This window comes from Eptesicus fuscus, chromosome 11 (genome assembly GCF_027574615.1).
Source record: "Eptesicus fuscus isolate TK198812 chromosome 11, DD_ASM_mEF_20220401, whole genome shotgun sequence".
NCBI lineage: Eukaryota > Metazoa > Chordata > Mammalia > Chiroptera > Vespertilionidae > Eptesicus > Eptesicus fuscus.
Window position 1 is genome coordinate 36094329 of NC_072483.1, and position 17085 is coordinate 36111413.

A 17085-nucleotide genomic window follows, 5' to 3' on the forward strand; every position below is an offset into this window, starting at 1 on the left:
TGTTCTTCCAAACGGATACCTGGTGACTGAGCACAGGATTCAAGTTCATGCTCATGTGAGAGAATCATTGATAGGCTGCCTCCTGCATGCCCCCTACTGGGGGTTGAGCTGGCAACCTGGGCATGTGCCCTGACCAGGATTCAAATTGTGACCTCCTGGTTCATAGGTCGATGCTCAACCATGGAGCCACACCAGCTGGGCTGATGCCAGATCTTGTACTTTTGAAGGAAGCATTTGCTTCTCAAACTGATCCATGACTTTCAGCCATGTTCTCAGAGGCATTTCCTTTTGAGGAGATTGGATATTACTTAACTGGTTAGACAGTGGCCCACAGGACAGGATCCAAGTGCCCCAAAGTGGACAAGAGGCCCTTTGTGATAGGCCTTTTACCTCTCCCCCTCTGGGTCCTTCCCATTCCCCCTTGAATCCTGCACTCCAGTCCCTGAGGAGGGACAAGTGGCTCCTACAAAAGTTAGGCCATTTCAAGCATTTGCCTTTCTGTTGCTTAAGCTGATTTTGGCCAGTGATCCATCCACCTTCCCTCCACCTCTCTGCAACACACTCCTCTGTAGACTCAGCCTTTCTTGAACACCCATCCCAGGTATTTAAAAATTCCTGCCTTGGCTGTCGTTCTTGTTCTTCGAGGGAATTGCACCATCAATAAACTACCCTAAAACGTAGTGGCTTGAAACCACATTTATTATCCCAGTTTCAGTGGGCCAGGGATCTGCGTGTGCCCTGGCCTGCCTCTGGCTCGGAGCCTCTCGAAGGATGCAGTGCTTCCAAGCAAGTCATATGCTTGTTGGCAGGACCAGTGCCTCACAGGTTGTTGGCCTGAGGCCTCCATTCCTCATGACCTGCTGACTGGGGCGTCCTGCGGTTCCTTGACACAACATGGGAGCTTGCTTCTTCTGAGCAAGTAAAAAGGACAAGGAAAGTCAGTCTTTTGTAACTTAACACAGAAGTCACATGCCATTGTTCTGGCTGTGCCCCATTCATTAGAAGCAAGGCACGAGGTCCAGCCCACACATCAGGGCGAGGGATTAGATACTAGGAAGTGGGGATTATGGGTCACTACGATGCCCTCTACCACTGCCAGCAGGATGCCTTTGGGCAGGCCCAAGTGGGGAGCCAGGGATTGGCTTGGAGGCTGCTTGACTATTCTCAGTCTTATGTCCCTGCCTCTCATGGTACGGGCGTCTCGATGCCAAGACTGTGGTTCTGAGGTTGAAAGAGAGGTATTTATTATACAATCTGGCTCTTAAATGTCATTTGAAAGCCCCCCTCTTCTCCCCTCCCCCCCCCAATTTGATCACAACTGAAGAAACACAGTCTATTTCAGAGCTGGAAAAACTCCCTATGTTGGACTTACTAAGGCAAGGTGATAATAGCTCACCAAGACAGTGCATTTGTAAGAGAATGCAGATGTAATCTTGATTACACACTTTGGGGCTTATGTCCTGAATTTACCTGCTAAGCCAGAGTAAGGTAAGAGTCCTCTGTCTTTTCAAATGTAGTACCTATGAAACCTGGTGGCGCTTTCTGCGCCTCTCTTTGGGCTGGGAGCTACTTGACAGCTCAGTCCATGCCTAATTCATTTCCGACATCATCACTTAGCTCTAAGTTGGCACTAAACTCTCAATATTCATAAGTACTAATTTGATATAGTTTATTTTTTATTTTTTATAATATGCCCAGTACTACATTTACTAAACTCTGAAAGGGTATTCATACTTGAGAATTTTACAGATCTTCCTCTGCCATAAATGCTTAAAAAGAGGGACCTGGGTCTATGATACCTGTAATTTCTGTGTTATTTAGCTCCTTAGTTAGAGCATTAGCAGTTTTTGCCCTTGAATCAAAGTTCTCTTCTTTCCTCTCCACGGCTTCCAAATATTTTGTCCTTTTGAGTCAAGGGAATTGGCCTGATTTTATGATGACATTTGGGTACGATATTTAAACTGTTAAAAGTTATAAAAACGACCCTTTGGTATTAAATGTAATGAATGGCTCTGAATTGAATACATGCACAAGTTCTCTTATATGAGCTTTGTGAGCCCAAACTGCTCCAGTTACATATTCTCATTGTAATTGGATTCCATGACATTCTCTCATCCCCAAGAGTATGCCAGGCCATGAAAATTCCTCATGGCTTGGTGTTGATATATACTTTGGGTCTTTTGAAGTTTTGAATTTCATCTCTAACTAGTGTATGGGCCTCACAGTACTGCTGGTCCTACCCAGTCCTGGAGAGATAGGGGTGTCTCTACAAGAAAACCAAACCAAACTAATTTAATCTCTAAGAGATTTATTGCAACCCTCAAAGAAAGGGGGAGGGGGATGACTTCTGAAACTGACCTTTCTTTGCTCAGCCTCACCTTTACCAAGAATATTGTCCTTTCTTCGGTTCATTTGTACTGGCTTGTATTTTTCTTTGTAAGTCCACAATATTATGCTTGGATGTCTTAAATTAGACCAGGAACTCCTCAATATCAGGGGTTAATTTTATTCTTCTTCTGTTGTGATATCTTTGATCTCTTTTCCCATTTTATAGCCTCTATAACACCATTCTAGAAATAGGAGCCAGCACATATGAGGGCTAGTCTAGGCTCATTGATGATGCATTAGAGTAGGTTGGAGATGTGGGGCTGGAACAGGTCTGGCCTCTTGTAGTGAGGGACGAATGGGAGTTCCAGAAGGACTTGTAAAAATGACTGAGTTAGCCTCCTGGGTAAAGATGGGTGCAGGCTCTCCTTGGACCCTCTAAAAGCACCAGAGTTTGTTACTGCCCTGAAATTGTACTGTAATATTTCCTAGTTGTGATTCATTCACCGTTTAACATGCTTCTAGTTCGGCTTTGACTTTTCCCCCAGGAAGAGACTAAAATCTCTTCATTATAATATAGACAGTGTACTGCACTTGGAATACAAATTTATCCATGTTCAGAGTAATTTTTCTTGTGATTGTCTCTACCCTGGAGAAGCGCCTTTAATGAATTACATACAAATTGTGTAATTTAAGAAGTTAATTTGGTTTTCTGGTTACACAGGACTAAAAACAGCCCTTGTAGAAAGAGATGATTTCTCATCGGGGACCAGCAGCAGAAGCACTAAATTGATCCATGGTGGTGTGAGATATCTTCAGAAGGCTATCATGAAGTTGGATATTGAGCAGGTAATTGTGTATGCTGGTTGTTAAACAAAAATTGCGACTATGCTTTTTTCTACCCAATTAAATCAGTTTTTTTTTTTTTTTTTTTTTAATGGCTCCTAACATTTCTTCCTGTTGGAAATACCTATTTAGTGTAGTCTGCTGCAATATCTTCCAGGAGAGGTGAGCCGGTTCTTTCCTGTGGCATTATGTTTATGGGCAGTCAGGGGCTTTTTCTACACAGGCATGTCAAAGTAGCAGATTTACAAAATCCCTTTTGGAGGCGTTGCCTTTTAACAATGGTGATTGCTTTTTTTCTTCTTTCTTTTTTTTTTTTTGTTTTGTTTGTTTGCCAATAGCCACCAAATTGCTACTTCCCCAGCAATTTCGGGGAGCTGTGCTGTAATACAGGGGGAGAATTAAATTGATCCCCTAAACTGAAACTGCAGCCATACGTTAATCTTGCCGCTGACATATTCTTAAGGAAAGATGATCTGAGTCATGCTTTTCTTATGTCACACATTATTGTGTCCAGTCTGCCACCACTTGAAAACTGCCAAGGCAGTGTGGAAGATGACATTTCCCAGAGGGCTAAAAAAAAAAAAAAAAAAAGAAGAAAAAAATCAGCCGAACTCCGTATCTGTCTTCCGTACGGGAAAAACACAGCAGCACTAACTTGACATTGTCACTTGTGAATCTGTCCCCTTTTCTTAGGTGTCTCTGCGACATCGTGATGGCTGCAAGGAAAAGAGCACAGGGTTTAGAATCAGATGGCTTGGGATGTGTTCCAGTTTACTACTCAATTTTTAGGAGCCTCAGTATTCTCATTTGTAAAATTAGTATCATGCTTGTAATGCTGGTTCTTCAGAGGGGTCTAAGGACCAAAGGAGTTGAGAGATAAGCTTTTTTATAATACTCTATAAAATACTGTGCAACTCCTAAGCATCATCTCTGCTTGGGTTAGTGGAGGCCAGAAGGGGATGTTTAGCATGCCCTTGAACAATCTGTTATCTCTTACATGGGGAAATATTACAGGGGACTGAGAAAAGGGACAATATAGAGAATGCAAGATAAATTGTTATAATAATCTTGTAACTCCAGTCAGGAAAATATCTTACACCTGGGAGCTCTGACAGCATGTTTTTCTCCTATGCAAATACAGTTAAGGTTTCTAAAAAATCTCTCCGGTTGACAGCATGATGTATTATTAGAAATTTGATTAGGAGGGAGCTATCCTCGCTCAGAGGTAGAGAGGTTTGTGTGTATCAATCAGTTGGTGGGGTGTCTATTTGCCATTTGAAAATATTATGATCTGTTACTGCCAAACTAATTTTCTCTGTTTTGCTTTTCAGTATAGGATGGTAAAAGAAGCCCTTCACGAGCGCGCCAACCTTCTAGAAATTGCTCCCCATTTATCAGCTCCATTGCCTATAATGCTTCCAGTTTACAAGTAAGCATTTTGGTAGCATCTATACACATTTGCTTCTCTGGGGTTAATAGAGAACAACACAGTTTTAATGGAAATATTCCCTCAGTTTGTATTTCTTAATGTAGTTTTAATTAGTCGCAATCTTTAATCATGCTCAAATACTTTCCTTAGTTGTATTTAAAAGTGTGGCTTTTCCTAAATCACTCCCTACTGACCAACCTCCAAAGGCTACGTCTTGAAGGCAAGGAAGCTGTGTTCTGTATTTATAATTAGTAATTTCTTATGGCAGTTTCTGGAAGGATATAGATTTGCTTTGAGGAACACAAGAGGCCCATCTGAAGACTAAAATGCAGAGCCCGAGAGTATCCTGCTGCAAAATCTGAGCCTAGTATGTACCAACTCCAAACCTAAATCACTCTGGGTCATTTTCAATTTGTGCGTTAACCCAGACTTTGTTTAGAAGTGTCAGATATGGCCTGACAGGCATGGCTCAGTGCTTGAGCATCGACCTATGCACCAGGAGGTCTTGTTTCAGTTCCCGGTCAGGGCACATGAACGGGTTGCAGGCTCGATCCTCAGGGTGGGGCGTTCAGGAGGCAGCCTATCAATGATTCTCTCTCATCATTGATGTTTCTGTCTTTCCCTCTCCCTTCCTCTCTGAAATCAATAAACAATACTTCTAAAAAAAGTGCCAGATTATAAATTATAAAACCCGTTTTCCTAATATTGTTAAAGCTATTCATGAAGTTGCCTTAAATTAGAGTACAGGTAATATGAAAAAGTGGATTCTGTAATTTTGTTAGCCATGAGTATTGTGGGGGACCTAGAAACAGATTTTACAATTGTCCACATCTTGTCATAGATTGCTTAGGACACCTTAAACCAGTGGTTCTTCACCCTGGGGATCCATTAGCGTCACCCGGGCCCCTTCCTAGTTTAGCTAAATCAATCTCTAGACACGTGTTTATTTTTGATGCTCTCCAGAGAATTCTAAAATGCAACGAGGTCAAGAGCCATTGCCTTCCAGGTGATTCACTGAAAGGCTCACCGATTCATTCACTTACATAGTTCAGCTGGGCTGGTGTCAAAAACAGCGGTGCCGTTCTGTTTCCTTTGCAGTCCACTTCTAGACATACTTTGCTTTTCTTAAATGAAACGTATCTAATAACGTAAAGCGACATGCCGTGATGTTATACACTGTTTCTAAAGAAACCGTTTCCCCTGTTTATGCTGTAGGTGGTGGCAGTTACCTTACTACTGGGTAGGAATCAAACTGTACGACCTGGTAGCAGGAAGTAATTGCCTGAAAAGCAGTTACATCCTCAGCAAATCGAGAGCCCTTGAGCATTTCCCAATGCTTCAGAAGGACAGGCTGGTAGGAGCAATCGTCTACTATGATGGTATGTGTTTCTTTGTTTTGTTTTACAAGATACTTTACTCTCACTCATGACCCTTACAGTCTATTGCTAATGAGATAGTTTTGCATTCTTCATTTTAATGTGAATCTTACACAACACACAGATAGACACACCCACTCGCCATTTTCTCTGATACTAGTTAAAAACCTCCGCGTTGTGTTTTGCTTTTCATAGGTTTAATTTTGCATATTTCTTTTCTGCTTGGATTTCTACTTTGTATCTTATGGTTGGTTTGGTCCATTTTCCCTCATTATGAATTTGGGCCCCACCTTCATGTCATTTAATATGTTACATGTTTGCCAGTGACTACTTGCCTTATGAATATATTATAATGTTGAAAGGAGCTGAGGATCTGTTAGGTTTTCTAGATGAAACCTCTATTTTCAAGGGGTTAGAAACCTAGAGAAAAATGCCCCCTGGGCTGAAATTGACATGTTTGTAGTTTGCACAGGACACAATTCTTGAACATATAATTTATGATGAAGGTGGATGAACATTGCATTTATTAAACCAACCCCTCTGTTTTTATTGCTTATTTTATTGTTGTTGGATGTTTTCTAATAGTGACATTATTTAGTATCCATTTGCCATGTGTTCAATGTTCATTTTGTGTGTGAGCAATATAATTTTGTATACTTTTATTTGAAGGAACTCTCCACTTATATTTCCAGATGGACCACAATACAACATAAAGTAAAACAGGAAAAGCCATTTATGAAATTCTTTATAGTTTTAAAGGGTGTGTGGAATTAGCAAATAGTCCAAAGATGTTTATTTACAAGGAAATAACTGGATATAGATATTGTATATGTTCAAAAAGTCTTAGAAATTTTGTGACACAATAGGTTCTATAGCTCAGTGAGTTTTTTAAATCTCCATTATGTGATGTTTGTATTTCATGTTAGGTATCTAAACTCTTAGTGTGAAAAAAATATATATATTTAGGAGGCTTTGATATTTATGTTACTTCATATTATAGGATATCCTCAAGACCATCCCACCTCCCCCCATTGTTAGGTTTCTGAATCGACTTAGCTGCCTGTTAGGCTTTCATGTGGGAATACAAAAAGTGTATGTGCAATGGGGACAAGCTCAAGAAAATGTCCTAGGAGCAACATTAGGGAAATGTTAAGGGTCTTAGACAAACATTAAAAGCTAGAAAATTCACAGTTGACAGTGCCCATCAGTATGTGAACACCACGGAGGGTGGGGGGCACTTACCTACACTTTTGGTACCCTTGATGGAACCTGTACGTTAAGGACAACCTTAACTGTGAATTTGCTTTCTCAGCATCAGACCCTAATGCTAGTCCATTGTAGTTTACTGGGTAATTGCATTGAAGAAGGTTTGGTCCAGGAGGAGTAAGACGGTCCATTCTATGCATCCTGACGTGGAAGTGTTGTATTCTTTGCCTCTTACTGCTCATCCCTCCTGCACAGACCCTCTAGACTTGTTCATGTGAGGATGCTAACTACTTTTACAGTTTGTTTGTTTTTGTTTTTAATGTGTGCATATCTGAGTCTCCTTAAGAGGATTCTTAGTGCATATCATATCTGATTCTGTGACATCTTGACTTATGTTGGCTTTAATATTGTTATGAATTATAAATTCTTTTTTCAAATGTTTTTATTGATTTCAGAGAGGAGAGATAGAAACATCAATGATGAGAGAGAATTATCAACTGACTGCCTCCTGCATCCTCCCCCCCTCCACCCCCGACCCCACCCAGGGATTGAGCCCAAAACCTAGGCATGTGCTGGGACTGGGATTTGAAACGTGACCTCCTTCCTGGTCCATGGGTTCAACCATTGAGCAACACTGGCCGGGCGAATGAATTATAGATTCTTAAAGGGAAATCTATGTCACATACGCAAAAAACAAACAAACACATGACCCTATTAGAATCAAGGGGATCAAAAATTTCTTTACCTTAGAATTGGCTTTTACAGTTTGTTATAGGTTGCAAAATTGAGTTTAGCAAAGATTATCGAAAAACTTAAAGATCATTATGAAAATAATTTCATGTTGACATTTGAAAATTTATTTTAAAATCTTAAGTCTTGAATAGAAAGGGTAAAAATAATTATATTCTGGTCCTTTGAAATAATTTTCTTTTAATCCTTGTTCAGAAATGATACAGGCCCAGCTGTGTCGCTCTTGAGAAATGATATAGGCCCAACTGTGTCACTGAGTCGTTCAGTCGTTCAGTAAGTTAACACAAGAATGTGAACCAAAGTGTAGTTCTGTGGTTTCCCAACTGTGCTCACAGATAGGACAACTCCTGTTTTACCCAACACGGTGATGAGCAAATTAAATGTCAACATGGAAATCAGGTACAAAAGGGAGCATATAGGTAAAGGAATTAAATGCAGTAAATATATGCTCAGAGAAAGGAGGGAATGCCTTACCCCTTGATCAAAAAATAAAATCAGCATCCTGTTACCAAAGTATTTCAGAGGAAAAAATAACTTTCTGAACATTTACTTTTGCAAACAAGGTCTAAAATTGTTATTTATAAGATAAACCTTTCTTAACAAGAAAAAAAAAATTCTCCATAACTAACCATTATGAGAATGTAGTAACAGTCACCCAGATGGTTTCAAAATGCATTTGAGCTTCTTGAAATAACTTTTTTTAACTTAAAAAATGATTTATTGAGGTGAAAGTCACATAACCAAATTACCATTTTAAAGTGAACAGAAGTAATATTTATACCTCTCATCTTGGAATCTTGATTATGATAAAAAAAAAAGTGGCACAAGTAATTGAAAGAACTTTTAAATGCTACCAGAAGTTTTCTGAACGAAAAGCTCTTATTAGTGATACATTAGACAGCTACATCAGCACCAATGAAAAGTGAAATGTAGGCGTGTGGAAATATAGTGACACGGACTAGAAAACATTGCCATTCACTTGGACTGATGGCTGAAACAGTCTAAGGTTCCTTCCATACTGAGATGTTGAGCTGAAGATGTTCCCTCTGAAGTATGAAATGTACAAAGGTAAAAAATTTTTTCTTAATTACTCATAAAGGCATATCATCCTAAATAAATAGGGATGGCCATTGCATATGATTAAGGCCAAATATATTCCCTCCTCACAAGTTCAAAAGGTCATAAAAGTAATTCCATATTTTTAAAAATGTAGTAAGTATAGTGGCTGTGCTCAGCAAAGGTATGATCCATTGCCCTGTTTTGTTCTTAACTGCTGAAAACAAACTCACACATATAGAGGAATAGCTACCTTTTCCTTTTTTTTTTTTTTTTTTCAGTGCAGACAAAGTAAATGTCAGATTTCTCAGTAAAATTCATATGAAATGAAAGTTGGAATAGGAAGCGACATATAAGCTTGTATTTTCTTCTTATATTCTGTTAGAGAAAACACAGTCAGCTCACTGGATTTTTGACTGAGACATGTCCGAGTGTTTCCTATCTGCTCCTTGCCATCTCCTACCAAAGAGCCATCAGCTGACCCCGGCCATGGCCGTGACCACTGGTCAAGGGTTCACCAGATAGAGAGTATGTGACTGATCCAACTCTCCTGAGTCAGCGAGAAGTGTTGAAGGCCTGACAGGCGTGGGTGACTGGTCCAGCTGTGAGATTAAGTGAACCAGCTGTGGAGAGGAAGCAGGTTTCCTCAGCGCCTTATTTTGTCTTCCTCTGTCAACTTCTATCTTCCTGTTCCCAGAGGAGATCTTTGATGCCATTCCTCTTGGACTCCAGTCATCCGATTCAGTGCACAAAAAGTGAGATATAACTAAGAATCATGAAATATTTAAAACCATTAAATTTCTCCATTAGGGTTTTCTAAGATACAACTGGAGAACAAAAATACAGCTTTAAATTCTTTCTTTTGAGAGTCCAGTCATGGACACAGAGAATTGTCTGTTATTTCCTACCTGATAATGCCCTCAAGTATTCCTTGTGCACATATGAAAACAGCAACCTACAAAAAATTGCATTAGCTTTCCTAATGTAAATAAAAGTTGGTTATATCCATGTTTTAAAAGGGGAATTAAAACCCAGGTTTTGTTAGAATATTCATTTTTATTCCAACGTAAAACTCACAGCATACAAATAGATGAATTCTGCTGGCGAGAGAGCAAAGCTAATTTAATCTCTGGCTCCCCTGAGGTAAATGTAGTTCATGGTCCTGCCCCCGCCCCAACCTCAGCTATAATCCCTGGCTCCTGGAGGTAGGGATGCACTGAAGTGAGGAAAATTCTGCAGCAGGATATAATGATCCAAAATGACAGGGACAATAATGACAATGAATTTCATGTCTCCCAGTCATGGGCTGGAGATGCTTGACTAGGCTGACTTATACAATTAAATTGTTACAGGTACAGCAGGAGATGCAGTTAGCTGTGTGCTTTGGGGAACGATGCCTCTGGCAAGAGGCATATTGTGGCATTCAGATTCTTTTGTTAGGAACAAACTATTGCTCCTCTAGGCATGCACCTGCAATGGTACACTCGAATAAAGAAAGCCCGGGTTAAAGACAAGTCTTTTAAGGTGCTGATTTTATCTGCTTTGAAAGCTTTAAAAAATTAATTATCCAATAACAGAAAGGTGATATTTTTTGGTATTATTGTGTGTTTTTTTGTTGAAATCCTGGAACATAAGTCAAGTCTAAAGATGGTGCCTTTAATCCTCATTTACATTATATGCAAACAGCATTGTTGAACTAATTGGGTGTCATCTACTTTGCATATGACAGACACATTAATTTCTTCAGAGGAATAGAAATAGGTTGAATAAGTAACTGAATGATGTGGATTTACAAACAAAATAGCAGTGCTATTATGCAAGTTTGGCTACCTGCTTCTTATTGCAGTTCTTATAAGTGTATTGTGACCTCTAAGGCGATGTGAGTGAGCCTCATGGGTGCACAAGACCATCCACTGCTTGTAGGAAGAAGATATGAGAATTTCTACTTAGATCTACTTCTATCAATATCAGAATTCCTACTTAGATCTATTTCTATCAAATTCCATATAAATGTCCTTTTATAGCCCAGCCTGTGTGACTCAGTAGTTCAAGAGGTCATGGTTTGATTCCTGGTCAGGGCACATGCCGGGGTTGTGGGCCCGATCCCCAGTAGTCCCCAGTAGGGGGTGTGCAGGGGGCAGCCGATCAATGATTCTCATCATTTATGTTTCTCTCTTTCCCTCTCCCTTCCTCTCTGAAATAAATAAATAAATAAATAAATAAATAAATAAATAAATAAATAAACACACACATATATATATACATATACATACATATATATACATATATATATGTAAAATAAATAAAAATCCTGTTATATATGGTTCAAATGTCTATAACATATAAGTACAGGAATATATATACACACACATAACAATACAGATATGTGTTTATAAATAAACATCCATATTGAGGTTATATGTTGACATTTACTATACTGTTGTAACACTCGGCTTAATTTTTTTTTTTATTGAACCACTGGGTTGGTAATTTGTCATCATGTTATGTTTTGGTAACTGACTAATTTTACTCTTATCAAGATAGATGTATTCAGTGAGAAGAAAAATTCCTCTACAAGAGTAAACATTACCAAATCCCTTTCTTCATTTCTCAAGGTCCAATTTCTAGGAACTTTGATGGAGGGGTCTAGGAAAAAACAAACCCAAAATATATTGACTAAGAGGGTTTACTATCTTGGGAACCTCAAAATTATCAAAATTTGGCATGATAGATTAAGACTTACTTATTGTTTTTATTTCCATCCTAAAGTAAAGATATAATAAATTTATTTTAAAATATAAAGTTCTATTTGCCAACAGTTTTCCAGGCTCCTTTTCAGATCCTTTTCAGATCCTTATTATTGTACATACTGAGGTTTAAATTTGCATAGATATTGATACATACAAAAGACTATAACACACACACACAGAGTATTCATTTTTATCTTAGGTAAATATTTAAAAATTGCTGTTTAGTTTTATTTTTAAACTTTGTAAAAGTATAATGTGATCAGTCATATAAGTTGATATAAACACTTTGGAAAACAATTAGGCCCTCCTAGTAAAGTTGAGCATGCATATGATACCTTGTGATTCAGTAATTCTCCTACTAAGTTTATGCTCCAGAAAAGCTTACAAAGTGTCCACCAGGAGATAAGTACAGAAAAGTTCATTGCAGCACTGGGTATAATTTCAAAAGAGGAATAATTCAAACATCTACTAAGAGACAAATGAATAAATATATTATAGTGTAGTCATAATATGGAGTAAAACACAGCATTGAAAGTGAATGAATAAAGCTGAAGTGAACAACACAGAAGAGTCTTAGAAAAAGAATGTTGAAAATGCCACAAAAACTTGTCTCACAATTGTATCACAATCATACTTGAGAACTGCTTTCCACAGTATTGTAGTGCAGTTGAAACAATAATATGGAAACAGACGCCTTAGGTTTACAAACTTTATTGAGTTTTCAGCCCCACATTCCACATTTATGACTTTAAGTTTTGTTTTTATTAAAAATATATTTTATTGATTTTTTACAGAGAGGAAGGGAGAGGGATAGAAAGTTAGAAACATCAATGAGAGAGAAACATCGATCAGTTGCCTCCTGCACACTCCCTACTGGGTATGTGCCCGCAACCAAGGTACATGCCCTTGACCGGAATCGAACCCGGGACCCTTCAGTCCGCAGGCCGACGCTCTATCCACTGAGCCAAACTGGTTAGGGCTGACTTTAAGTTTTTAATAATACCTAACGTATAGGGTGTTTTGAGGTTTAGATGAATTAATAAGTGTAAAATAACATTATAGAACATTATTCAGATATTAATTGTTTTATTGGGGTCAATTTTACGGGTAATCTACAGTATATCAAATTCTTCTTTTCATGAAAATGTTCCAAAGGGAAGCATCAGTTCCACTAATGTCCCTTTATACATTTAAAATTTGCAGCTTTCCCCAGATAAGTTTGTAAAACATTCTTAGGAAAAAGGAACATGTTGTGCAGATAAACATGTTCCACGTAAATATATAATCTTTGAAATTTAAGAGTTAGAAAACACACATTCTAAAAGAACTTACTCTAAAAATTTCCACCTCTTAGACACTGATTTAAAACACATTTATTTTAATAGTTCTCCTTGCCCATCTGCAGTTTTACACATACATTAAATGTGTAATTTTTATCTTGAGTTCCTACTATCAATTTTCCATTGTATTTCTTCACTTGTTTTCTGTGAGTTACATAAATGAAACTGACATTATTGCTCATATAGCAGGCTTTTTTTTTTTTTTTTGCCCCCGAATGTTGCCTTTTTGCTATTCAATCTTTCTGGATACCAACTAATGCTAAATGAAGTTTGACATGTACCCCTAAGAAACAAAACTTATAAATTGTGGCTTCAAAGGAAACCTTGAATAAATAGGACACATTTGTGTCCACCCAGGCTAACATCTAACATATGGTTTTGCTTCCTGATGATGAGACAGAGCAAAATAGCCCCTAGGAAAGTATACAATTGTTTATTGCTCATTTGACTAGTATGTATTAAATACCAGGCTTTCATTCTCTTATAATTAGTCCTATTAAAGAAAATGAAAAGCACTAAAAAGTAGATTTGATCAGGTGTAGGATACTGAGATAGTAGTCATCCATATTATGCTCTGTATATAAAGGCTTAAAAACAGTGCTAAATTCACCAATAGAAGGGTTTTTATGCATAGAAGTTGTTTGAGTATGTAGTTCTGGTGTATTTATGTAAGTTATCTACTTCTCACTGTTGCTAGTTGACCCTTTTTGAAAAGATGTAGGATCAAAGGCAATTGCTCTTGTATTACCCCTTCTTCCCAGTTTACTCACTCACCCAAAATATATACTAGTATTTATGGAGCTCCTACTATTTTTCAGACATTGTGCCTGGCATTAGGGCCAAATGCAGTAAGGACAGAGTTCTGAGCTTTCGAGTTCTGAGAGAGTTCACTGCATGGATGCCAAATCTTGTGCCAAACACGTGGTCCCCACTACCAACAATGTTTTACATTTGTAGAGTAGTGTATAGTTTTCAAACCATTTTTCCTCCATAAATTATGTTAGTTGACCCTGCTCAGTATGTATGCTGGAATGAGATATTATGATCCCTGTTTTAAAGGAGAAGGGTATCATAGCTGAATATTTGGATCAGTATTTTGGATATGTGGGGATGTGAAAGTAATTTTTTTTTTCTTGGCTAAAAAGAAAGAGTTTTTACAAGGTATGGATTATAACATTATGGCTTCTTGAAGTCTGTCATGTACTTTAACAAAAAACTGCAAATGTAATGAGATTAATAAAATGAACTTCCCATTTCAACACGAAATCTCATGGTTTACCTTCATCTATACTCCTATCTACTTCCTACTGCCCCCAGATATTTCATCCATGAATATTTTAGTTTGTACCTTTAAAGGACATTTGTTCTTTAAAATACAACCACACCTAAGATGTTTGACAATAATTTCTTAATATCAGGTCATGTACATATGTTCCCTGTAGTCTTCTAACCTTAGTCCTGATTAAAAAAAATAAAAATAAAAATCAACCTATAAAACAAACAAAATCTTATTTAAGGTTCATATATATCAATTCATTCCTTTTACCTAATAGGTTTTTCATGCCTTCCTTTGTTTCCTTATGGTTTTATTTACCAGTTTGCTATATTTCTTGGTCACTGGTAGTTAGGCTTGTTCCATTAATCTGTTGCTGCGTAAGCCACCCAAACTTAGTGGCTTCAAATGCCAGTGTACTCTCAGTTCTGAGGATGGATGGGCTCGGCTGGGTTTCTCACTCAGATCCCTCTATATTTGCAGTAAGATGGCATCTGAGGCTGGAGTTTTTCTTAAATGTCTAGCTTCTGGGCTGGGAAGGCTGGAACAGCTTGGGGGCTCCTCATCTGTCTCACTGGGGCTTTTCTACACGGCCAGGCTGGACTTTTACGTAGTCAAGACTTTTTATGTCGTAGCTGGCTTACCCCGATATGAGTGTACCAAGAGACCAAGGCTTAACTGCAAGTCTTCTTCTGACCTTGGAAGTTATAGTGTCACTTCTACCACATTCTGTTAATTAAAGTGAATGAAAGGGGCAGCAGTCACTATAATCATTGCCTAGAGAGGTTAAGAGGTTACAACATGGTATTTTCCTAACTCTCTTTCCTTCTTTATATGTTGGATTTCTTATAATGTTCCTGCATCAATTCTTTGCCTACCTTGTTACATTTTGTATAAAATGTCTGGATAAATGCTTGAGTCTTTCCATTAATTGCTAGTTTTTAAAAAGAAAGAGTTGGTGTTCCAGTATTCTCCAAATGTTATGAGAATTTTTTTTGACTTCCAACTACACTCATGATATAAAACATATTTGATGTGTGTCAATTCATTACATGTTGATGTTCAAACTGTCCTATCTCTGGCCTGTGGGCACCTCCTCAGGTTGGCCCTTTTAATATGCTGTCAGTGGTGGATGATGACTTCTGTGTTACCTGGTATCACAAGTTATATCCAGGCTCTTCTGGAAACTTTCCTGCCCTAGACTTGGAAGCAGCCGTTTCTTCAACAAGCTGTGATTCCTTCCTGTGGGAGATGGTAATCAGAAACCATAACCACTTTGCTATGGATGTTCATTGCTACTGATTGGTCATTATTTTTAGGCCTTAGAGTAGAAAAAAATAAGAAAAATGTTTTGTTTAAAGAAGAAAAACATGCCCTGGCTGGGTGGCTCAGTTGGTGGGAGCATTGCTCCCTACACTAAAAAAAGGTGCTGGTCTGACTCCTGCTCAGAGCACATACCTATGTTTTGGATTCAATCCCAGTCAGGGCACCTGATTGATGTTTCTCTCTCACAGTGATGCTTCTCTCTTCTCTCTTTCTCTTTGTTATACATATCCTCAGGTGAGGATTAAAAAGAAAAAAAAGAAAAACATGATGAATTCTTAGACATAATTCCACTTTAAATTCAGGAGTACATGCCTTTTATTTAACCTCATCAGTCATATCTCTAAAAACACCACTGAAAGCAGTTCAAGATTTTTGTTGTTGTTCTTATATGCCTGCCAATGAGGATATGTAGACAGATTACTGTATTTTAAAGCTACTTGACATAGTTCCTATTAGTGTTTTTATGTCACTAACTCAATATAACAAATCAATTTAGTTTTGCTTTAGATCATTTATAATTTATAATTTATTTATTTATTTATTTATTTTTTATTTCAGAGAGGAAGGGAGAGGGAGAGGGAAAGGGAGAGGGAGAGGGAGAGGGGGAGAGAGAGAGAGAGAGAGAGAGAGAGAGAGAGAGAGAGAGAGAGAGAGAGAGACATCAATGATGAGAGAGAATCATTGGTTGGCTGCCTCCTGCACGCCCCACAGGGGATTGAGCCTACAACCCCGGGCATGTGCCCTGACTGGGAATCCAACCATGACCTCTTGGTTCATAGGTCGATGCTCAACCACTGAGCCATGCTGGCTAGGCAGGAATTTATTTTTTTAAAGCTGTGCTTTTGCATAATAATTATGTAAAATACAAAGTTTCAAGGTAAAAAGTAAATATAAACACTATTCAAATAAGGCTAGCTTCTCTTCCTATTCCCTCTACTGTATTCCCTTCTTCTTAAATATAAGGTTTTTGTTTTTTAAGAATTTTGATATATCTTTTAATTGTATGTATGCATGTGTATGCATATCTGTATATTATATGTACACTTGTGTTTGCTCCCCTTACCATTTCTTAGATAATATTAGTGCCCTGGTTTCTCCCCCTCCTCACACCCCAGCTAACAGTGGGTATTTTATTTCATAGTAGTATAAGGAACCACAAAGTTTTGAAAAGATGAATTTAAAAGCATACAATACCCCAATTCTACAGAATTAAATTTTATTACTATGTTAGCTGCTTGGATCAATATATATCCATTAGTACAGCCTTAGCCATCAGTAAATAATATTTTCAAGTTATTTTTCTTCTTATAAATGAAAATAAAATCTTTTTTTCTTTGGACACTACAAAACAATGGCACCCCACTACATACATTTATTTATTTGTTTGTTTGTTTAAAAACATATTGTT

At 37.9% G+C, this 17085-nt stretch overlaps 1 protein-coding gene across 3 annotated transcripts in view; it reads left to right on the forward strand.

Annotated features, from left to right (window-relative positions):
* GPD2 (glycerol-3-phosphate dehydrogenase 2) overlaps positions 1–17085 on the forward strand; it is a 139981-nt gene that overhangs the window by 69720 nt on the left and 53176 nt on the right. For all 3 annotated transcript variants that reach the window (XM_008138676.3, XM_054723521.1, XM_054723522.1), the window contains exons 4-6: positions 3050–3174; positions 4503–4600; positions 5816–5979. In XM_008138676.3, coding sequence (XP_008136898.1) covers positions 3050–3174; positions 4503–4600; positions 5816–5979 — 387 coding nt within the window. The remainder of the gene's footprint in view (positions 1–3049; positions 3175–4502; positions 4601–5815; positions 5980–17085) is intronic.